The sequence below is a fragment of the Vigna radiata genome, chromosome 7, assembly GCF_000741045.1.
Source record: "Vigna radiata var. radiata cultivar VC1973A chromosome 7, Vradiata_ver6, whole genome shotgun sequence".
Taxonomy (NCBI): domain Eukaryota; kingdom Viridiplantae; phylum Streptophyta; class Magnoliopsida; order Fabales; family Fabaceae; genus Vigna; species Vigna radiata.
In genome coordinates this window covers 40,352,060-40,376,662 of record NC_028357.1, presented here as the reverse complement: position 1 = coordinate 40,376,662, position 24,603 = coordinate 40,352,060, and the positions used below count along the sequence as shown (strand labels likewise).

At 33.0% G+C, this 24,603-nt stretch overlaps 2 protein-coding genes and 1 pseudogene across 2 annotated transcripts; 2 read left to right on the top strand and 1 right to left on the bottom strand.

Moving 5' to 3' along the window:
* The first annotated feature begins 2,002 nt into the window (after positions 1-2,002).
* Positions 2,003-7,104, top strand: LOC106769289 (annotated as a pseudogene).
* A 1,057-nt stretch (positions 7,105-8,161) lies between these two features.
* LOC106768473 (LMBR1 domain-containing protein 2 homolog A) lies at positions 8,162-20,044 on the top strand. Its single transcript, XM_014653647.2, has 14 exons — positions 8,162-8,519; positions 11,057-11,136; positions 12,271-12,429; positions 12,995-13,208; positions 13,757-13,843; positions 13,925-14,064; positions 14,302-14,382; positions 14,505-14,569; positions 17,087-17,259; positions 17,795-17,925; positions 18,018-18,105; positions 18,697-18,910; positions 19,043-19,143; positions 19,304-20,044. Exons 1-14 carry the CDS (start codon positions 8,352-8,354, stop codon positions 19,796-19,798), a joined length of 2,196 nt encoding a protein of 731 aa, XP_014509133.1. The 5' UTR covers positions 8,162-8,351; the 3' UTR covers positions 19,799-20,044.
* A 151-nt stretch (positions 20,045-20,195) lies between these two features.
* On the bottom strand, positions 20,196-21,131 carry LOC106768041. The gene has a single exon (XM_014653007.2). It carries the CDS (start codon positions 21,063-21,065, stop codon positions 20,622-20,624), a length of 444 nt encoding a protein of 147 aa, XP_014508493.1. The 5' UTR covers positions 21,066-21,131; the 3' UTR covers positions 20,196-20,621.
* Between the last annotated feature and the right edge of the window lie 3,472 nt (positions 21,132-24,603).

The following is a 24,603-nucleotide window of genomic DNA, read 5'->3' as shown; positions in this document are numbered from 1 at the left end:
CTGATATTTTTTTTAATGATATTGTTGTCACATAATAAATTAGTTCCTAACAAGATTTATTTCTTTCTTTAATGATATCACAAATATTCATTTTATCTAAACGTATTTCAACATTTGATATATAAAATAAATAATTCTTTCTCGTAATATCAAGGTCCACAGATTCAAATTTTGCAAGGTTCGTTAAGTTTAAAACCAATATAAGAAATATTAATAATAATGTATGAAACTATAAAATTAATATAACAATTTTAAATGAATCAAAATAATAATAATAAAAATAACAATAATATGACAAAGATGAAAATTAATAAAATCAAACAATTCTTATCACAAAAATAAGAATATAAGATGAAATTATAAATGAGACAAAGATTAGAAAGAATTTGAGTTGAGATACATAAATTATTGTCTTGAGAGAAAAAACGCTCATACCAACTTAATTGGTTAGATCATATAAGTGATTATAAAATAAAGCTTTTAATAAAAAGAAGTAAAAAAAGAAAGAGGAAATAATAAGAAAGAACGCAAACTAATTTTATGTACGTTAATCTTTAGAAAAAAAAATCTTATTTATAACCTAAATGATACCAATAGTTAATAAAAATACTTAAATTAATTATATAAATAATTGTAATAAATCAATCAATCATTAAATAATTATAACATATTAATAGACAATAATTTATTCATAATAATAAAAAGGTTGAAATAAATTGAACATGACAACTAAATAATTTGTAGAATTATATGATTTGGTTTTGAGGGGATGAGAGAACAAGAAAATAAAGAAAAACAGCAACAAACAAGATTATTAGGACTAAGAGAAGAATGATTTTTTTTAATATTACATATTTAAATTTGTTTGAAATAATTTAATATAAAAATATAAATTCAGTTTTGAAATAAACTTAAATAAGAATATTATAAATTCTAACAAATAAAAATTTATGTTCTATTAATTATTTTAATAATTTTAAAAAACAAAATTCTATAATGACCTTCCTACTAAATCTCTTTAATGTTAAAAGAAAAACTCTACCGATTTTTTTTATTTTATTTCCCTACTTGTTCCATATTGATTAATGCGCTTTCTTTATAAACAAAACAATACGTTCCTTTACTTTTCATATGCGGAAACAAACGGATCCTAACAATTTTTGACCACTTTTATATTTATAATGTATGTCATTGTAATGGATGATACTGCATCACTTTTTTCACAGAATTTTGAAAACCTTCAAATTTAAAGATTGCAAAGAAGCTAAAATCAGAATAAATGACTATATTAAGGATATTATGCCTCACTTAGATTTTAAACCATATTATCTTACTTTGCTATTATATCGTTTTAAAATGATTTCCAAATTTTTTAAGCAAATATTTATAAATTTGAGGCATTGTTGAATAAGTATTTTCATTTCAAAATTAAAGTTTTTTCTTAGAGCACACTTAGCCAATAAAAAGTCAAGGTGAAAAAAAGTTAAAATTAAATATGTTTTTTATCCATTACCTTTAAATAAAAATTAAAAACAGTTTCAGTTAAAATTTTTTATCACTTCCGTCTCTAGGTTTTGTTTGTATTTAAAGGAGAGTAATTGAAGGGATTGATAATATTTTTTTTGTTTATTTGAATAAATTTGAAAGGAAGTAAGAATTATGAAGTAAATTTTTTAATCTGTCTCATAAATTAAATCATACATTAATTAAAAAAAATTTACTTATAAATTCACTCGAATAAATAACAAAAAAATAATCATCTTTAAATTCTTACAAATCCACTTAATTATTATCTTTCAAATCCTTAGAGTCCAACTCCTCAAACTCAAATCGTCGCTTGTATGTTCATCTTATCTCTTTAGTCTTCATGTTCTTTTATAAGGTTTGGACCTATAAGTCTGTGTAAAATACCTCAATCGGACCATTAGGTCAAGCTAGTGGGTTATATGTATATATATATACATATGTTTTTCTCTTGTATCGTTTGTTTTGTTTCTTATGAGAAGAACCTCGTTCTCCTCTTTCTGATTTTGTGTGCTTGAAACTTCATATTATATGACAGATATAAAACATATGCTAGGATAAGAAAACACGATCATTTTGATTCATTCGAGATGTGTAAAATCATGTAATTAATATATAAACTGGGTAAAGAAAGTTGTGTTGTGCGTTTGTAGAACTGATGGGGGCAGATTGATGCACTTTTCCATGGCTTGGAAAAACAAGAAATAAAGAGTAAAGTAAAAATCAAATATATAAGGTGAGAAGATGGAAAGAACATGTCACCTTTGGTGACTCAAAGGATAGTTCACTGTTTGTTTAATTCTTATGATTCATGAAACCTAACTAATTTGGTTCTGTTCAATAGAATTATGAATTATATGTCCATTTCAATTGTTTATACTCACTCAGGAAAATTGCTTTTGTTCTGCTATGTTTGCCTTTTGCTTTGGTGGGAAAGTTATAAATGTGATATTGTAATATGAGGATTTTCATGGGCAAAAGTTCCCTGATGAAAGGGATTTCTCAGATGCCCATTCATTCTTTCTGTACTATCTTATAGAATGATAAAGGAGGAGCAGAGGGAAGTGTGGTGTGTGAAGTGAGAGATGAAGTTGTGTTTGTTTTCTATTCATGATGACTTTATCTTTTGTTTTCTTTTTAAACATTGCAGTTATCCTTTTTGATATAATGCCACCGCATCTTGTTCTCCTTTCGATGTCCATGCGGCTTCGTGTTTTCAACCTTTTCTTCAAAACCATTCAAAAACCCAACCTAAGACCCTTTTCACAGCCATTTGCATCCACTGCACTCGCTCACTCCACCCCACCCTCTTTCTCCGACACCACCGCTTCCACGCCCCTTTCACACCCAACCACCCTCCAAGTCCTTCAAACCCTCCAATGTCTCCACCACCACCCCTCCCTCGCCCTCTCCTTCCTCGACCACCTCCACCGCACCGGCTTCCCGCACACCCTCTCAACCTACGCCTCCATCACCAAAATGTTCGCTTTCTGGAACCTGCCCAGAAAACTAGACTCCCTCTTTCTCCACCTCATTACCCTCTCAAAGCACAACCATCTTCCCTTTCACCTCCTTCAACTCTTCGAAATACTCTTCCAGGACTTCGACCACCGTAACCATTACTTGCTCAGAGCTTTTGGTGGCTTTGTCAAAACCTGTGTCAGCCTCAACATGTTTGACGAGGCCATTGATTTCTTGTTTCAAACTCAGCGCCGCGGAATTGTCCCTGATGTTCTCACTTGCAACTTCCTCTTCAACAGGTTGGTGGAAAACGGCGAGGTCGATAAAGCATTGGCTATTTTTGAACAACTCAAAAGGTTTGGTTTCAGACCCAATTGTTATTCCTATGCAATTGTCATCAAGGGGTTGTGTAAAAAAGGTGAGTTGAGGCAAGCTTTCTGTGTTTTTGAGGAAATGAAGAGAGTCAGGATCACCCCTCATTCGTATTGCTATGCTGCTTACATTGAAGGGTTTTGTAATAAACATGGGTTTGATTTGGGGTATGAGGAGCTGCAGGCATTTAGAAAGATTAATGCCCCTTTGGAGGTTTATGCATACACTGCGGTTGTTCGTGGGTTTTGTAATGAGATGAAGTTGGATGAGGCTCAGGGTGTGTTTGATGACATGAAGAGGCAAGGGTTGGTTCCTGATGTGTTTGTTTATTCTGCGTTGATTCAAGGGTATTGTAAGGGTCATAAGCTGGACAAGGCTTTGGCTTTGTATGATGAGATGATTTTGAGGGGTGTGAAGACGAATTGTGTTATTGTTAGTTACATTCTGCATTGTTTGGGAAAGATGGGCATGACTTTGAAGGTGGTGGATTTGTTTAAGAAACTAAAGGAGTCCGGGATGTTTCTTGATGGGGTTGCCTACAACATTGTTTTTAATGCTTTGTTTAAGTTGGGGAAGGTGGAGGATGCGATAGAGATGTCAGAAGACATGAAGAGAAGGGGTGTGGCTTTAGATCTTAAGCACTATACAACGTTTATCAAGGGATACTGCCTTCAGGGTGATATCGTTAGTGGGTTTAGGGTGTTTAAGGAAATGAGTGATGAGGGTTTCAAACCTGATATTATAACATACAATGTACTGGCGACTGGGTTGTGTAGAAATGGTCATGCTTGTGAGGCATTAAAGCGTTTGGATTGTTTGGAGAGTCAAGGCTTGAAGCCAAACTCTACTACACATAAGTTAATCATTGAAAATCTGTGTTCAGTGGGAAAGGTTTTGCAAGCCGAGGCGTATTTTAACAGTCTGGAAGATAAGAGTATTCAAATCTATTCTGCCATGGTTAATGGCTATTGTGAAGCAGACCCTTGTAAATAAAGCCTATGAAATTTCCCTTAAGCTGTTAAACCAAGGAGATATGGCTAACAATGCCTCTTGTTCTAAGCTAATTAATAAACTCTGTAAGACAATTATAGCTTCATTGTGCCAGAGTGGGGAGATAATGAAAGCTCGCACTTTGTTTGATATTTTAGTACATAGAGGACTCACCCCTGATGTTATAATTTACACAATTATGATAAATAGTTATTGTAGGATGAACTTTTTGCAAGAGGCCCATGACCTCTTGCAGGATATGAAGAGGAGAGGAATCAAACCTGATGTCATTACCTACACAGTTTTACTTGATGGAAACTTCAAAGCAAATTTAAGGTGTGTCTCTCGTTATGGAGAAGGAAATAAGACATCATTGAAAGTTTCTTCCATCGTGAGAAATATGGAGCAAATGGAAATAAATCCGGATGTTGTCTGTTACACTGTGTTGATTGATGGACACATGAAGACGGAGAACTTTCAAAAAGCAGTAAGCCTATTTGATGAAATGATTGACAGAGGACTAGAACCAAATACTGTAACATACACTGCTCTGGTCTCTGGCTTATGTACGAGAGAGCACATGGAAAAAGCCATTATACGGCTTAATGAAATGTATTCCAAGGGAATGACACCAGATGCAAGTGTCATCTCAGCTTTAAAACGTGGTATTGTAAAAGCTAGAAGGGTGCATTTTCATTAGAGGTTGGTCAGTTAGACGGTTTGCACTTGGATTTATTCTGATTTCTAAAGTTTATCCAGTCAAAACCTAAAGGTAAAGGAAAATCACATATGCTATTGGCTTATTTGCTAAGACGTATGACTGAAACATGGTCTTTTAATTACTGAACTGAAGGATTGTGTTTCTTTCTACAGGTTGAAAAGAGAAGGACTGTGCTGAAATTGCATATTGGTTACCAGGTCATTCCTGGTAGGTATGGATATGCTTTATACAAAATTAAAATGATAATAATTACGAAAGTATAAGGAGTGTAGTTAAGCAGTGTTTAAGAAAGTTTTTCTTGTTTCTTCTTGTTTAGCTTAATATAAGATGCATATTGTGTTTTAACTTGATTAAATTTTAGTTTGTTGCAATTTATATTTGAATTGAGGTCTTTCTTCTATATCTAATGACGTATTTGTTCTGCATTGTATAGAAACAGAAAAGTATATTCTACAGAGTAGTAAGGCCCGGCATTCCTTACCTACCACCCAGTCTTTTCAAATACCTTTTAACTGGCCACATGGTATGTGACCATACCTTGTAAGTCAATACTAAATTGCCTCTTCATATACTTTTTTGCCCGACCAATGTTCTAGTTGAGTATTGATATGAAATCATATAATCCTTCTAGTCTTTTTCTTAGGTTGCGATTCAATATTGATCTTCAGTTTCATTCTCTCTGCAGCTTCTTTTCGGCATTGTTATTTTTGCAATGCCTCTATCCATGTATTTTCCCTTAACAAATATGCTTGAAGATCTTCAGTTAACATTGAAATCAGATAAAGAATAACTCTGTACAGTATACGTTGATGGAAGATCACAATCATGATGTTATACTGCTATCTGAATACAATTCTTTGGTTAGTCGGCTTGTCACATCTAACTAACTACATGAAGATGATCTTGCGTCCTGTGATTGAATTTTCTAATAAAAACACGTGCAGGTTCATATGGATTTTTCATTGTTCCATGTCTAGCTAAATCCGGTGACTACAATTTTGGCTGTGATGAAAGAGGGAAGTGGAGATGAAACGAAACCAAACGCTCAAATATTAACTTGGTCGTAGTTTTCCCTTGTTTTATTGACCCACTATAAACCTATCCTGTTTGCCTAGCTTTGGCTGTGTAACATGGAAGTGGAATTTAATAATGTTATAATGATTGCTTGCCAAGTACTAGGTTAGGATATGGTTTTCCAAATCATTGTTTCTATTGGCCTGATTATGAAAAGGATGAATGAAAAATGAGAGAGATTTATGGGAGATGAAAAAGATTATGGTATTATTCAATTGTTGTTGTCGGTTGTTTTGTTTTGTCCTCATAGATTAGTATTATTATGAGTGGTAACATGTGTACTTGTATGTGCAAAGGTGAAAGTAGATTGCAATGAATCTGTCATTTGGGTCAGCCTTTAAACAAGGGAGATTGAGAGCATGCGAATGGAGATGGAGATGAAGCGCACTGTTGCCAAAAGCTTTCCTTATTTTCATGACCATGCTTCTAAGGTTCTTTCCTTCTTATTTCACAATAGCATCTTGCAATTGTTTTAAATACTTTTCTTGGATTAAAACTCATACATCTTGTTTTAATAATTTGCCATTTGTCTCAAGTTGCTTTGACTTCCACCTAGCTCTCTTGTTCTGAAACCAAATAGCAAACTGTCTTGGCTGCAATCCACGGTCTCTTGCCAGCTGCAACTTCTTTCTAGGCTCTAGCCTTGATTCTGTCTCAAGCATGGTTTCCAATTATTTGATTTGATCATCACTGAACATTGTTTCTTGATGGGGTGCTGCTGCTGCTGCTGGTGTAAGTTTCTGCCTCCGCATCCTCTGCTGAATAAGTATATTCCATGTTGTGTAACACTCTCACACTTGCTGCTAGCTGAGACTAAAGGGCCTGGAGTTGAAGATAGGTGAGTTAGGTGAAAGAATATGAACCTTATAAAATTAATGTTACCCATTTCTAATAAAAAAGAAAACGCACTGTCCTAATGGATGCCTTCTGTAGAATTATAGAATTATATGATTTGGTTTTGAGGGAATGACCAACAAGAAAATAAAGAAAAACAGCAACAAACAAGATTATTAGGACTAAGACAAGAATGATTTATTTTTTTTAATATTACATATTTAAATTTGTTTAAAATAATTTAATATAAAAATATAAATTCAAGTTTTAAAATAAACTTAAATAAAAATTATCATAAATTCTAACAAATAAAAAATTATATTCTATTTATTATTTAAAGAAATTTAAAAAACAAATTTCTATAATCACTTTCCTTCTATATCTCTTTAATGTTAAAAGAAAAACTCTACCCAATTTTTTTTAATTTTTATTTCCATCTTGATTAATGTTCTTTCTTCATAAACAATACCTTTCGTTACTTTTCATATGCGGAAACAAACAGATCCTAACAATTTTTGACCATGTCCTCTAAGACTTCACTTTATTTAAAAAAAGTATATATAAAAGTTAATAATACGAATATAAACTCTAAACAAATCGTTATCTTATTTTTCTTTTTTATATTTAAAATTTATGTCATTGTAATGGATGATACTGCATCACTTTTTTTTATAATAATGTTGTCAAAAGATTAAATTCATATAATTTTAAAAATAAAAGATTAAATTAGTCTAAAATACGAAGAAGAAATTAATTTCAAATTTTATTAAAAGTAAAGGGGTTAAATAACGTATTTAATGAAAACAAGGATTTCATAGAAGAAGTTAAGAATATTATTAGTGAGTAAAAGTCGAACCTTAACTTCATGCTTTTCCGTTTTTTACGGAGTCGAAACTAAACCCAACCTTGACCATGATTACTTTTATCATTTTTTCAAACCCATTAAACATTTTCAAACGTAACTTTTATCATTGGAATATTTTGATCCATTTGTAGTGAGAAAAATAATATATTTTAATATTTTCCAAAACAGTAATTATTAAAAAAGAAAGTGATAAAAGGATTCCGTTATTGTAAGAATAAAACGGAGTTAAATATTATGAAGAAGAAAAACAAAATTAGAAATGTAAGAAAAACATTTCTGTTGAATTGGTTGCTACGGGCCCTGAAGGCCCAGATAGATATCGGAAATAAGGCGCGAAGCCCAGAGGGAGTGTTGCGTGTTGCGTAGTGGTGCAGTTCGTTCACGAAACTTTACCATAAGCTAAAGTTAGACACCGCCACCTACACCTCCGCCACTACCATACCGCCGGAATCCGATTCGATCTGATCCGATCCGATCTGATCCATCGAGTGTTCCGTCGGAGAGAGAGAGATGTGGGTGTTTTACATGATCTCTCTGCCCCTCACAGTGGGGATGGTGCTTTTCACGCTGAGGTACTACGCAGCTCCACGCGTGCCTCGCTACGTGCTTTTCACCGTTGGATACACTTGGCTCTCTTCCCTCTCCATCATCGTCCTCGTCCCCGCTGATATCTGGACGGTACTTCCTAACCATTCCAATTCCATTTCGTTGCGAAATTTAAAATATCGTAGGAAGACTTCACACGACTAGCGTTTTAGGAATTTCGCTATGGAACTCAAATTAATGATTAGGAGGTTTTGTAATTGAAGTGTGATGCATTGTCAGAGTAGAAAAGTTGTACTATCGTTTAGTTGTTGATATATGAAGTGTGTTTGCTTTGTGACATTTTCACTTCACTAAACATGTTTACGCTAATCCTTGCCCCAAGGTGGATTTGCGTTGAATGCCAGTCTATGGCTTCTCAATCATAGCCCAGACGTAGTCTTAATCTTGGAGTGAGGGGTCAAAGCAAGATTAGAATGTTTGAGTTCTTTGTATTGCTAATGGACAGTGCGTTTGTCTTGCTTCTTTTTATGTTCATATCTAAGTGTTGTTCGTTTTCTAGTACATTAATAAGCACTTCTATAGTATTGAGTAGTATACTCTTTTTCTCTATCCTTTTTGTTCCTTCCAACTTCAGAAAAAGAAATAGAAGGTTGGGGTGTGCATTCATATAATTATCTACCGATAGTTATAAAACCGATTTTCTGAGGCCTTACCTTGCTATAGTTTATTTTTCCCCTCTGGATTGGAAATATGAGAGCAAGAGATGCCCTAGCATGTAAATCATTTGTGAAATTCCCACATAGATTCCAAGAAGACAACTCAGTCCCTCAAAGGATGAAAGGGAAGAAATTTGTTGTTAGAAGTTCGAGTATTTCCATCTACAAATCACTATAGAGTTACTATGCCAAAGAGTTTATCATCCCTCTGGCAAAACCTCTAAAATGAGTAGATACGACCCAATACAGGACGATGCACAAACCCAATGCTCCTCAAAGATCCAAAAGTCAATTATTCATGCATAAGAATTTCTGTGGTTGTGGGTGTCAGAACACCAGAGACACGTAACTTAAACATAGAAGTAACCTCGTGATGCATACCCACATCGAATTATTTGTTTATTACTGCTATTCAAACAAAATTCTTCTCCGCCTTGCTATCCGGTTAACCTTACAAAAGGACTTCGATGTCAAGAACTAGATTTCATTTGGTCTCTGAAATTTGATGAAAGATTTGGGCCTAGTTTGATTGTAGTTGTCAAAGCTATTTTCCATTTTGAAAACAAAAGAACAAAAGAAACATGTTTGGATAACTATTTTCTGCATGCGTTTCAAAAGAAAATTATTTCCAAATTACGGAAATTGAGAAACAAAAATTGCTTATGATTGTTTTTTATACTTTTATTTTTAAATCTAATGTTATTCTTGTAATAAGTAAAACACTATTTTAATCTCATACAATGTGCCAAGGTGGAAAAATTTGAGATTATGGTTGAGATCATGAAAGGCTCACAAGATCATAAATATTGGAATTGTAACTCAAATAGTGGATTCTACTTCTACATAAATACTTCTTAGAAAGTGGACTTAAATTTAAGTCAACTTTACAAAATTAACTTGTAAGGTGGGGTTTGGAGTTTGCATCTATTTATATATTATAATTTAGTCATATCTCTAGTCAATGTGATATCTCTAATATATTTTCTCATGTCGAGAAATGGACATCACAAGCATAAGACTAGATATTTGTTGGTGGTTTGATAGTAGGGATCATGATAGATTCAATAAATCTCACTGTGATAAATTCTAATAACATTTTAGAGATTGAGTTTTTGGTCTAAACTCAATCTCATCAAATTGACTCACAAGGTGATATTTGCATCCATTTATATACCATAATTTGGCCATACTTTTGGTTAATATGAATATCAAACACACACACACACATATTTATATATATTAAAATAATAATAATAATAATAATAATAATAATAAATAATAATAATAATAATAATAATTGAAGAAAGCAGTCACAGCTGTGAGTGAAGGAGAAAATCGTTAGACTATTATTGCTGTGCCTCTGTGTAGCTTCACTTTTGGTATGGTTGAGCGATTAGAAAGTGTGAAATCTAAGTGATCCACATTTTTAATTGCTATTTTGACTACAGTGCAATGTGCAATTGACAAATATCCACGTCTCATGTACTATTCTTTTGAAAACTTTTTTGAAACTTCTCTTAGCATTGTTTGGTTTTGTTTCTAAAAGCTACAGTGAAAACAAATCATAAAAACTGCATTGCTGACTAGTTTTGAAAGTAAAACACTATAATTACTTCAAACAAACCCTTATTCATTTAGCCCTGGATAGATTGACTTTTGTAATAATAGTATAACAAAAACAGCTCTTGATTTCAGACAAAAATATTGTGCTACCCTATGGTTTAGACAAGGTAGATTTATCAACTTCTATTTGGATCTAAGTTTGTCGTTTTTTTCCCTTTTTCTACTAATTCAATATTTGTAGGCTAACACATATAATATATTTCCCTCCTTTCAAAAGGAAGATTTTTTGAATTTAAATTGTTATATGCTGAATAGTGTTGAGTCAATGAAGAAATATATGTGCAATTATTTCATTTGTATATTGAGTGTTACTTTCTTTGACACCTACAGACAATATCTTCCTACCATGAGAATGGAGCAATTTCTTTCTTCTGGAGCTGGTCATACTGGAGTACCTTTTTGCTTACATGGTAAGCCTCTTGTAAAAGTTTTTCCAATCATTTGAGAAATGCCAATTTTTAACTCCATGTATTGGATGATGGTTCAAGACTTTCTTGAATTCCTTTTGATTATCTTGTGATCTTTATTTTTGTCTCTGTTTTCCTGACAATAAAACATTCTCTACTCTCCTTATTTGAATCAATGAACTACGAACTTTGTAATGTGGTATAGAATTTAGGATGGAAAGTTGAAAGAAACAGAAAGGCAGAGAAAGAAGAGGGGAAAGTGAAATAAAACAGAATAAAGAGATTTCAGGGTGAGAGTAGAGAGATCAAAGAATGTGTACTGCAGTTCTGTCATTAACATTCTATCTAGATTCATCCCTGTAGAATGCAACAGCTTACCTTATTTATAGGCAGCTAGCAAACAACTATGAGCTAACAATACCTGAATTACGAACTTAAATCCTTGTCTTATTGATATTTACATATCATAAAGCATATGATATGTGGAATGAGTTTAATTTGAAATAACTATTACATGTGAGCATGAATGTTGTCCATTTAAATGAAAATTGTCAAATTCAAATTCTTGTAATTTTCATCAAAGCATATCTATTGATAAGATTATTTTCATTTGGTTGTGTTATAGACCCAAGAGAAAGAGTTGAGAGTTAGAGAGTATAGAAAAGTTACAACTGTTCTATGATCGTAGATTGAATGCCAAGCCCTAATTTTATGAACCTTAATTTCCTAACCCACTCTATACCTGCTCTTAACTACATATCCAACTTACGAAACTACTGTAAAAGCTTTACCTGCTTTTCCTTTATTCTTGTACCTAGGCCTCAACAGGATGGTACTTCAATGTGATATCTTTTATTTTTAAATTCTTGATAATATATAATGCATGTATGTTGACAATTTTTTTGTTGTGGAATAAACTGAGGCTTTGAACCAACTTTGGAAGTAGTAATGCTGACAACACATGAGTAATTATTATGAGTGCTTGTTAAACTTAGATTTTGTGTATGTTCTATTATGCCATTTGCTCTGTCTTCTAATATGCTTGCTTGCATAGTAAGTATTTCAAGTATTTGAACGGACCATACAACTCAGAAAGGAAAATTTGCTGATGTATTTGTGTCATTTTATCATGAGCAGGGTTGTTGTGCCCCTTATCCAGGGTTTTGAAGATGCTGGGGACTTCACTGTATCAGAAAGATTGAAGACCAGTTTACATGTTAACTTGATCTTTTATGTAATTGTGGGATCCATTGGCATTTTTGGAATTATTCTTCTTGTTATGATGCATCGGCATTGGTTGGTTCTCAACTTCTTAATCTTAGTTATTTTGAAACATATATTGTTGAATGAAATTTGTTGTAAGATATCGCTTCCTAGAGTTTCTTCATTATATATGTTTTCTGATAAAGATTCCTATTGCACTCATGAGTTCTGTTGTTCCCGCACATCCATATAAAAAGGCAATATTTGGCTGGTTTTGTTGTCATGGTTGATGTGTTCCAGAACGTTTCCCACATGCTATTTCCTCTGCTTTTTGTAATTGTGAATAATGATGATTTGTGCTAAAACCACTTTTTATGAGACATAACGCACTACATTATCTGTTAAAGACTTGCAGTAGCAAGTCAGATTTTTACCCAACCTATGTAGTTTCTTTTTTTTTTTTAGTTTGTATGGTTTTCATGCCATGAATACTCAAATGCCTACCTTCTGTCCAACTATTTTATATTTTCAAATACGACAGTCGTGATTGCCTAATTAACTTTCAATTATGGTTTTCCACTTCTACCCACATGTTTATGCTTGTTGGTTTCAACTTAAGTCCCACTTGGTTTGAATTTTTTTATTCTTATTAAAACAGGAGTGGAGGTCTTTTGGGATTAGCTATGGCTTGCTCAAATACTTTTGGACTTGTTACTGGTGCGTTTCTTCTTGGCTTTGGTTTAAGTGAAATTCCCAAAGGCATTTGGAAAAATGCTGATTGGACAATCCGTCAGAAAGTTCTTTCCCACAAAATTGCTAAAATGGCTGTTAAGCTTGATGATGCTCACCAAGAACTTTCAAATGCTATTGTTGTAAGTGGTCTACTTGAGGCAGGGAAATTTCTTATTTTGTTTTAAATTTTTATCTCTTATATTTTCTCAATCTGCCAGGCAAGCTTGAAAATTGTGGATTTCTCTCAAGGAAAGTATAACTTATTATTCTTGATTGTGATTTGTGTCTTGTGATCTTTTGATGACTCCCCCTCCCCCAAAGTTGTTTTCCCCAATTCTAGAAAATGTAGTTTGAACTTCTGGATACATCAGATATATAGTCGTTTTTAAACTATTAAGCTAAGCAAATTGTCATTTCATTTATCTATATGGATACATTGATTTTTTTTTTGTCTGCAATGGTTCTGCAATAAATCGTTTTGACTTCCAATATATTTTTGTAAAGGAATTTTGGGTTGTTCATATTTTCCATATCCATAACACCATTCTAATAATGAGAAATTAACACAATCTTTTAATATAAACCAGCAATGTAGTATTAGTTAGACACAATTTCAACATTGTACGTGTGTGACGTTCTCATTAAACAATAGAAGCCTTGATTTTAACGATGAAGTTTATTTTTGTAGATTGCTCAAGCCACATCCAACCAGATGTCCAAGCGTGATCCTTTGAGACCTTACATGAATGTAATCGATGATATGCTAACTCAAATGGTATTAAACATAGATTTCTTGATTAAATATTTTGAGTACACAGCCTAGATCTTTGTTTGGATATAACCTTCAATGTTCCAGTTCAGGGAAGATCCATCCTTCAAACCACAAGGTGGCCAATTAGGGGAAAGTGATATGGATTATGACACTGATGAGAAGTCGATGGCAACACTTAGGCGTCATCTTCGAGGAGCAACTGAGGAGTACTACAGGTATAAAAGGTAAGCAAATCATCAACTTGGTCTTTTAAGTGGGTTTATTGAAAAAAGTTTTCTTATCTATTATCCTTACTAAGAGATTTCACATATTGAGATATTTTATGCTTATGATCCATGCTAGTTTTGATGGATAATTAACTCTTTCTGTTCACTGGCATTGTCTAATACCCAAAGTTTATTGACTAGGTATATATTACAACTTGATTACTTGGTTTATATCTTACTTTTGCATTCTTGTAGTGAGTATATTACTTACGTGTTAGAAGCCCTTGAGTTGGAAGATGTGATAAAGAATTATGATCGGCGCAACTCCTCTGGATGGTTTGCTTTAAATCGTATTTTTTTTTTTTGTTTTTCTTTGCCCACTTGCAATATCCTTCTATACTAAATATATTAAAGGTTTTTCAAGTTAATCTTACTCAATTGTTATGCTTTTGTTACAGGAAATATATTTCAAGCTTTAGAGATGCTCGGACGGGCAAGATTGGGTCTTTATGTGACACTTTAGGTCAATAAAGAATACTAACCTATTTGTTCTTAAGTAAATATACTTTTCCCATGCAGCTAGAAAGATATTTATTTTTTTTAACTAGTAATAACCCATCTTATAATGTATGCCTAAGACCTAGTTTAACCATGCAGAACCAACTTATAAAGTGAAGATTATACAAGTTCTATTAGTAATGTTTAGGCCTTATCTCTAGTCTATGTAATATCATAAAGCCTAAGAGTAATGTCTTGATGGTTGTACACTATGATGCTTCACTTAGCCTTTTTGCTCAACTCTGTCATAGGTGGTCCTTTCGTAAGGTAAGGATTGACCAGGTTTTGTAAGTACTGTTTAGGTCTTATATCTAGTCACTATGAGATTTTTACCCTTTTAAGAGCCGAAGTCCTGATTGCTGCATACTTTGATCTTCGCTCATCCTTTCTGCTTAGTTCCTCCATATATAGCCCCTTCCAAGACACTGTGAACCTAATATATAGCCATTCCGAGACATAGAGAACCAACTTTGAGAGGCCACAGTTGAGGCAGACTAGGACAAGCTCAAGCAAGACAACTTTCCGACATATCAATTTCCATGAGTTCAATAAACATGTTACCCTTTCTGTCTATATGAAGATATCAATAACAAATAATGCAACATATATGGCTTAATTGACCTGTTACTTCCTGCATAAGAAACATTTTGTGTAACTATTTTTGCAGTGTATATTTTTCAATGTCGATTATTTGGGGGAAATTGTATGTAACTAATCAAGTACTAATTTCAGAGGTAGCTGTGATTGATTTTCACCCTAACTAATATTCTTAGGTGCTAAATATGTTAGTGGACTTTTATTGGTATTTTTAGCTCTAATTTTGGTAAATCTTATTAAGTGCTCATTTTGTTAAAAGTAAACACAAACAAAGAAAATTAAGATTTGAAACAACTCAGTGCAACTTAACCAAATATATTACTGTCATTGACAGTGTTCTTGAAAATCTTGGGCTCAATAATACTTTAAGAACTCTTTTGGCATTCTCACCCAACATGCTCAATTCCCTTTACTAGTAGTACCTAGGACTCACCACAAATTCCCAAATATGAAGGTAGGAAGATTACTAAACTCTCTTGGGCCAGATGACAGCACCCATCGTTTAACCTGATCTGTGCTGAAGCATTAATGGTCACATACCCCCTGCACACTTAGCTTCACCTACACGTTGTGATTGTCTTGGTCATTGAGCATCCCTTTTATCCGTTGAGTATAGAGCACCTCAGTCTTGTACCAAACTGGCCATCATATGCATTATAGAGTCACCCCATTCTGATCCCTGAATCAACTTCGTCCCTGCAACTCCGCCAGTCACACTCTGGCCACCTCCTCAGTAATGGCTGCCCCCGAACAAACAACATTTCATTTGAACCTTTGTCATGCATCAAATCCAAGAAAATGCAGAACAAGTACATTTAGTTGTTGAATAGAAGTTGATAAATCACTAGGGGAAGCAAACAATTATAAACATAATTGATTCAAGAAACAAAGGGAAAGATTGGAAAATGATAGAAAATGCAGTTCTGCTGGAACAGAATACAGCGGAAGGATGAATACATGTTGCTAACACTTTGACACCTAGTTTAAGCATAGAGTAAATTGCACCCATCTTCCCTGTCTCCTTTTTGAGTTCACCTGAACCCCCTCCCTTTTGGAAACCCATAGAAAACTTTCACAATTGTTTGAAAAATATTATTTGTACCCCTATAAGGCTGATTGCTATAAACATTTAAGAAACAGGAGTATTATGTGCAATCCGAAAAAACATTAGTAGTTGATTTACTCTTGATCATGATATTTGGGGGATAGTATAGGTCATGTATACAGAAATTATTTTTTTTATATGTAGAGTGCATTAAGAACATGAGCTAATCAAGGACTAATGGGGCAAACTGAAAGCTATTAGCAACAGTCATAATTATAGTTGGTTAGCATTTTAGTGTGTTCTAAATGTGGTAGTAAATTTAAACTATTTCTCTGACAGTACATAATGATGGATTTCACTTCTCTAAAGTGTATTAAAGTGATACAGAACGAGTGCATCCATCTCTGATTTCAAGTGAGTTAATTTTACAAGATTTTATTTGAGATCAATGGTGGATCCTTCCTCGCTTTACAATTTCTCAATTTAAGAAGACCAAATCCATTACTTTTTATGCATATGGATTATAGCGAATTTGTGTTCATTATTCAATACAATAATGTATATTGAAGTCATTTAAAACATTCAAGCTTGTTAATGGAGGTTTCCTTTGGTTTAGAAAGAGCAGAGGATTTGAATCCAATGTTTTCAAGCCTGGTGGAAAGTCTATGTAATTTGGTCATACACATATGTGCTGTCTTTTGCTTCAAACATTCTTAAACTTCATTTTGCTCTATATTTTCTTTTCTCAGTTAGGTTTCCTGCTGCATTAATGTTGCATCATGACATCATGTACTCCGTCCTTTTAATACAGGCTTATGAATAAATGGTGGTTCTTTGCAGAATTTTTCTGGCGATGTATTTTAAGAAAGCAAGTTCAGAAAGGCTTGGCTGTTATACTTGGTGTCATGTCTGTTACAATTCTTTTAGCAGAAGCTACTCTTCTACCTAGTCTTGATCTATCACTTTTCTCGATTCTTATAAAATCTGTTGGAACAGAGGAAGTGCTTGTGCAGGTAGAGGAAGTTAATAAGAGATAAGTATTTGTACTAAACGTGGGCACCAAGATGCTTATATGTATATTTGAAATCTTAATTTACCTTGAAAAAAGAAAGATTGGATGAATAGTTAATTCTAGGATATGGAAATCTTTTATCAATTTAAAGTAAAGTGAAGTCTCTCAGGTCCCGTGAACTTCTGTGATTGAGTAAGATGCTCCTGTTTGGTGCATATTGACCAACTGCGCGTGCTTTTTTTTTTTTTTTTTCAGTTCCCTGCTTATCTTTTTCTAGCAAATTAAACTTGTTTTTTGGTTTGAGGCTGTAATTCAATCCCTGTGAAATTGTTACTGTCATCATATATAGTTAACAAAAGGTTTGAAATTAAATTCAAATTTGGAGTTGGGTTATACATGAAACTGAAGCAAGCAAATAACTCTTATAATTTGTCAATAATATGCATTATTTCTTTGATGAAATGCTTTATATATACCATTTTTTAAAATAAAGATAGGCTGCCTTTTGAATCCCGTTTCTTCAATTTCTTGCTTAGGCGTTTGCATTTGTTCCTCTCATGTACATGTGCATCTGCACATACTACTCCTTGTTCAAAATTGGAACATTGGTGTTTTACTCGTTGACACCCCGACAGACCAGCTCAGTTAGCCTGCTTATGATATGCTCGTAAGATTTTATACACTACTTCTACTTATTATTTCTGTTCCTTGATTTGCTGATTCTATCTTGCACATCATTATTTTCTCTCTCATTTCCAGTATGATTGCTCGTTATGCTCCTCCAATCTCGTACAACTTTCTCAATCTTATTCGTCTTGGTTCTGAGAAAACAACTATCTTTGAAAAGGTAAGTATTTTTTCATGGTTTACGAATTCGTTTTGTTGTTGTTTAATATTTTCTTCTGAACTTATCTGCATATAGTAATGTTAAAAACTATCGTTGAGTGTAAAGAAGTTATAAGATAGAATTAGCAATAAAGTAAAACTAATAACCTAATAATTCTAGTTAAAGAAGTAACAACGTCTGGTTGCTTTGCGATTAGACGAGTAATTTGATTCTAGAGTATCAAATCACTTCTTAGATTTTAGTAATCCTGGAAATTGTGATTTACGTGGCTATACTGCCTGAGTGCACGACATATTGTAACTAGAAAAAGGCACGGCACTGAACCATTCCTTGATCAAGTTTACTGACAAAAAAAAATGCTTTCTTTTTATTTTTTCCATTTTTTGTTTCTTTTAATTTACCTGATATTTGTAACTTACTTTTCCAAGTGTCTGAGGGTTTTGTTGTCTTTTATTTAGTCTCTAACTGCCTATATATAAATGTTCACATTATGTCAAAATATCATTGACAACTGCTTATCAACATTTTTTGCTTTCCTTCCTTCCTATTAGTTCTTTTTTCTAATTTAGTGCATTACATTATTAATTGCAGAGAATGGGGAACATTGATAATGCTGTCCCTTTCTTTGGAGACAAGTTTAACAAAATCTATCCACTTATTATGGTTGTATACACCCTTTTGGTTGCAAGCAACTTCTTTGATAGGGTATTTAATTTTCTCGGTAGCTGGAAGAGATACGTTTTTGAAGCTGAAGCTGAAGATATGGATGGTTTTGATCCGTCAGGATTAATTATCTTACAGAAAGGTATGCTAGCGAAGAACTCTGTAGTTGTCATCAGTCAAACTATTAAATGATAAATCATGTCTAAAGTAGTGAACCTTGAAGAAACGTGGGGTTTGTGATTATTTCTTGTACTGATTTTCACACAATCTGTAGAACGATCTTGGCTTGAGCAAGGACGCAATGTAGGCGAGCAAGTTGTTCCATTAGTGAGGAATTTTAATGGAATTGATCTTGAATCTAACGACAGTAGTACGGTATGTCAACACCCTATCAATAAGAAAATTGAAGCTATTTTCTCTGTATTTTCATCATTCATGCGACACTGTCATGAATTTGATGGCTGCAAGATATGACACTTTCACTTGTGGTCAAAATTCAAACAGTTCACTCACATTATGGATGTGGTATGGTCAGGTGAAAAATGATGTTGAAATGAAGGGAACCTCGGCTTTAGTTAATAAAGAAATAGATGGAAATCAGCCTAAAACTTTAAAGGAAGAGACAAGGAGACATAACTCGAGCAGGGAAGCCATCAGTAGCAAGTATGCTGCTATCAGACAGCAAAGTGGATCAGCATATAAATTGAAGGCAGAAGAGAAAAATTTAGCATCTGCTAAGGTTTCCTTGGTTGAACACGACAATACTCGTTCCGGTAATGCTGCTGGAACTTCAGGCTTGGCCTCAACATGGCAAACAATGAAAACAAACTTTCAGAGTTTCAAGGCGAACTTAGGGGCCAACAGGTTCACGCCTATTCGGCAAACACAGGAAAGTAAGATCCCTCATGTGTCCTCGTCTGAGTCCCTTGATGATATATTTCAAAGACTGAAACGGCCTTCATTGGACCAAAATATTAACAATGATGAGGATAATTTGATGGGGAGCAATATTTCTGGCCCTCGTAGATGATATCCATAATTTGGGCGAGAAGTTGCAAGTGTTCTATAATTGATCATGCAAAATCATATTACCATGTACAGTTTCTTGTTTCCTATGGCAGTTTATACCCCGATTGCATTCTAAAGATAGATAGTTTACCATACAGGAACTCGTAGTTGTTACAAATCAACCTCACATTAAATGTAGATTGTCATAGATAAGGAATACTTCAAATTGAACCACTATACAGAGTTGCAGATATTTGTTCTGTTTATATTCATAATCTCATTTCACTTACCCGCGCATCATACCACACCTCTATACAGCTTCCAAATATCGGGCTTTGGTTATGATTGTACACCTTGATTAACTTTTCTTACTTTGAAAATTTTCTAGTACAACACTTGTGGAATAATGGGAAAACGGAGTGAGTGTGGTGGGGGGAGGTGAATATGGAAATGTCTAAGAAAACCACTAAAATTTCTGAAACTAAATAACCATCTTTACCATAGAGGAAGTCCATGCATACCCATCTTAATTATGAGGTGAATTAGTTTAACTTTCATTTACATTACAGGATAAAATCTGAAGCTTCAAACTTGGAGAATAAGTATATGTTAAACTGATACATCAGCTTGTTCTTTTTGAATAATCTTGTTATTGATACGGCGGTTATCAAATTTGCTTGTCAGAAATGTGTTAGAAAGTAAATTAATTCTTTTATTAGATGAATACATTTGTCATATGGAAACCTTTGCTCGAACCCAATTACAAACTCAATAAAAGTCCTCCACAATTATGTGTAGTTACATCAATAATAATGAAAAAAAAAAAAAGTTAATCTACAATAACATTAAAAAAGCATACTCTTTCCCTCCCTCACTGTCCTGGAATGCATGAAGGCCTCCTTACCGTTCTTTCTGGTCAATTTGAGCAGCTTGGACCAAACACCCTTTTTCTTACTCCCCCCGCGGTTTTCATTGACTTCCCTATCTGTGTTTTGGCTTCCTGAAGCAAAGGCAATGGAGTTGCTCTTCTTCAATCCATAATTGAAACTAACCATGGAAGAGGCAGAATCCACCACGCTAGAAGCATGGCGACGATGGTGATGATGATGGTGATGGTGAGACATATAATAAGAAAAAGGTTGAGAAGGAGAAGGAAGAGGATAAGTTGGATTGTTTATGTCATAGAGCTTCAAAAGTTTGTCTCTTAAGCAAAAGGGACAAACACCTTGTAATTGTTTGTTATCAGGGTGATACTTGCACCCTCCTCCTCTTCCTGCTTCTAACTTCATATCTAATCTAATGCTACTTCATTCTCTTTGCCTATTCTCAATTTATAGATTCATTATTCGCAGTTCCAATGCATAGAAATTTCACCTCTTGTACTTTCCTCGAAGTTTCTTCTGGCAGCGAATCAACTTCTATGACTGCGTCCAACATAATCCCATTTCTTATGTTCCTTTTTCCCTTTAATGATTTTTTTATGCAATCTTTAAAAGGAAATGACGTAAATCAATTTAAGAAAATTGTACGTGTGATCACATACAATTATTATGAATAAATAAATAGTGGTCAAAATCATGTACTTCACAACCCTGTTTCTATAAGAAACAAACACAACTTCCTTTTCACAGTGCCAATATTTCAACAATCAGAACTTAACATCTCTCCATTTAAAGGAGGAAGTTATTATGGGCAGTTAATATCCAGCATATATAATTTTCAATTTGGACATCTGCTAATTGTAATCAATTCACAGAAAAATCAGAACTTAACACATTCTTTTTGTTTGATTTGGGTTTAAATCCAAATAAATTAATAAAATCAGTTATCTTTGATTCAGAAATTTATTCTGTAATTTAAGGCTTGTTGACTTGTTACTTCATTGGAAGTAACAAATTAGTAAACAAATCTTTTGTAATTAAGGAATATGATTATTGTATATATACACATATTTCTGATTTTTGGTCTAGTTCTATTATTTATTAGTAAATAAATTTGCTACAAGTTAAGGATGTGATTGTAATATATATTTATGACAGATTATGTATTATTAAGAAATAAATCTGCTATAAATTAAGATACAAATCTGCTGCTAGTATGCATATCTCTATATATTAAGACACTATTAGAGTAAATCAGTAAAAATATCTTAGATTTATTTTATTTTTCCTTAAAATGCACAACAAGATATCTTTTTCTATTATTTGAACTAATTAACTTGAATTTTAAGTCTGCTTTTTTCTTGATTAAAAAATTATGAAATCAACAAATTATTTGTCATAAAAGAAAACTAAATCAAACTGCTTCATAATATTCTTTGTATAGTTATAATTTGATTTTTTTTTTATATGAATGGCATTTTTACTTTGGTACTTAGGAAAGTGGTTTTCCTAAAAGGAAATATACACACATTGTATTAAGTTTGACGTAAATGCATATGTAACCAAAAGGTTAATGAATTAGAAAACAAAGTATTTTTTCAATGGTTGAGAAATCAAATAACATAATGTGAGAAATGTTTCTTCGAAAAAAACAAAAGATGGCAAAGGCAGCAAAATCAAACGTTTCGGAGAAAAATATGTAGCAAGTCAAGGTTGCGCACGTGAGGCTATTACATTAATTATTTTAGGTTTCGTAGAAGTAAAAAAATTGGGAGAAAAAGAAAGAAAGAAATGTTATTTTATTATTATATGATCAGTGTTGTTGGATTATTATACAAGGAAGCTTCTCTGAACATAGCGCCTTTCGTTTTTTGAAGGGGTCATAAGAGAAGAAAACATTTAAAGCCTATTTTGTATGAATGCATCAAATTTGGTGAAATAGGTTCCATTTTCAATGTCTAAATGTATAATAACATTATAATTTAAAAGTATTAACTTTTATAAATTTAAGTTTAAATAAGTAATTGCATTTAAATAATTAAAAATTAAATGGAATGGTCAAACCCATTTTACCATCTACAATTTTGACCATGAAAATTTGTCATAACTTAGAAAATTGTGTTTTTAAGATTATATGTTCTAAATAATAAAACTATGTTATTTTAATATTAAAAAGTTAAAGATATAAATAGAAATTTTATTAAAGTTCTTATTACTTAAAACATATTATTTTTCTAAAGTTCGTTCTCTAAACCTCTTTTATCTTCTTTCTTTGAGTTTTATCTGTACAATCATCTTTTTGATGATTAAGAAGTACTTAGGTGATCATGGCAACGAGGTCTTCACTTCCATCTGACCATTTGTTTTAAAAGAGTAAGTTAGTTTCTACTATTTTCTTGAGTTGCATTTTCTTTCATGCATGTGAGGAATAGTTTGCTGCATGCGTCTTCTTGGTTTTCTAGTTGATTTTATGTTGATAAATGGTTCTAACAGCGTACCTTGATCATAATTATGTAATTTGTCGATGTAGATAGAGTCCTCTAAGCTGAGGGAGTGGTTGTCGGTATCTTAAAGTTGTTGAAGCTTCCTACCAAGTAAAGGAAGTTATATGTCTGATTTTTAAGTCTTTAATAGATCTGTTTGGATTTGCTTTAATATGATTGCCTAAAATTGGTAAAATTAAGTGTTATCTATTATTGGTATAGTCCTTATGCAAATATTGAATAGTTGTACATGTTTTGATCACTTGAGATGATGTGTTGAGGTTATAATTAGTGAAATCTAATGTTGTATCTTGAGGCCATCAAAAGGTTGAGTTTAAGGCTGGTTTTTAGTCCATTTTTGGAGGTTTTGACAGGTGAAAATCTAAAGCGGTTATTGTGTGAAGAAACCGAAGGTTTGGAGTCTGTTTTGGAGTTAATTATGACTTGTTTAGACACTTAGTTTGCTGATTTCTAGTTTATAACATGTAGAACTGAATATATGAGTTTTTGAGTGGTTGGATCAATCTAGTGCATCTTGTTTTTGACCAAATGAGCAAATAGGTACTCAATTTCAGTCATAAACATATTTTTGTATCAATTCTAGTGTCAAGGATACAAATTTGGTCTTTTGGATATGTTCGAAGTGCACCAAAATTAGAAAAATTAGTTGTTATTATCTAGTATAAAGTTGAGTGACCATGTGTGGCGTTGAGTGTTGTCAAAGTCGAGAGCTACTAGGCTCTAGGACACTGAGCGCCACTCTGGCCGTTGAGCGTCATGAAGTTAGTGAGCTCTCTAACTTCTAGGCATTGAATGGTAGAATTGGGCACTTAGGACCACTTTTCCACTGTAGGTCTGGGCCTCTTTTTCCCTTAATTTGTTCTGTGAGAGGTCCTCTCGTTGGACGCGCTGTCTCTTCATCGGGCGCCCTGTTTCTAATTATTTGTGTGGTTTTCCTTGCTTTTTTTCATGGTTGCTTTGATATGATTATTATGATGCTATCTGTATATTTTAATGTTTATGAATATCTGTGAATGGTAATGATGAAAGTGTATTTGGTTTAAGCTTGTGTTGTGTTTGTGCGTAATGTATTATTGTAGGGGCTCCAAAATGGGAGAATATTTCTGATACTCCTATATCTATCCAACCTCAAGTTGAGAAGGGTAGTTATGTCATGAGGAGTATTTGCTTTAACATTGTCTAAGTTTTCTTTTCTTGTCATGAAATTTAAGATAAATAAGAAAAAAGAGACGTCTAAACGATGAGTGTATCCACTCATGATTTTATTTAAGATTTTCATTTGAATAAGTTTATGTGATATTTAAAAGATGAATGAATTAACTAGTATTTTTTAAAGTCTTTTATGTAAATTATTTTATTTATAATAAATTGTTCTTATTAAAAAAAATTAAGAGAAAAAATAATGTACACTATTATCATTACCTAACATTGTGGCATCAAAA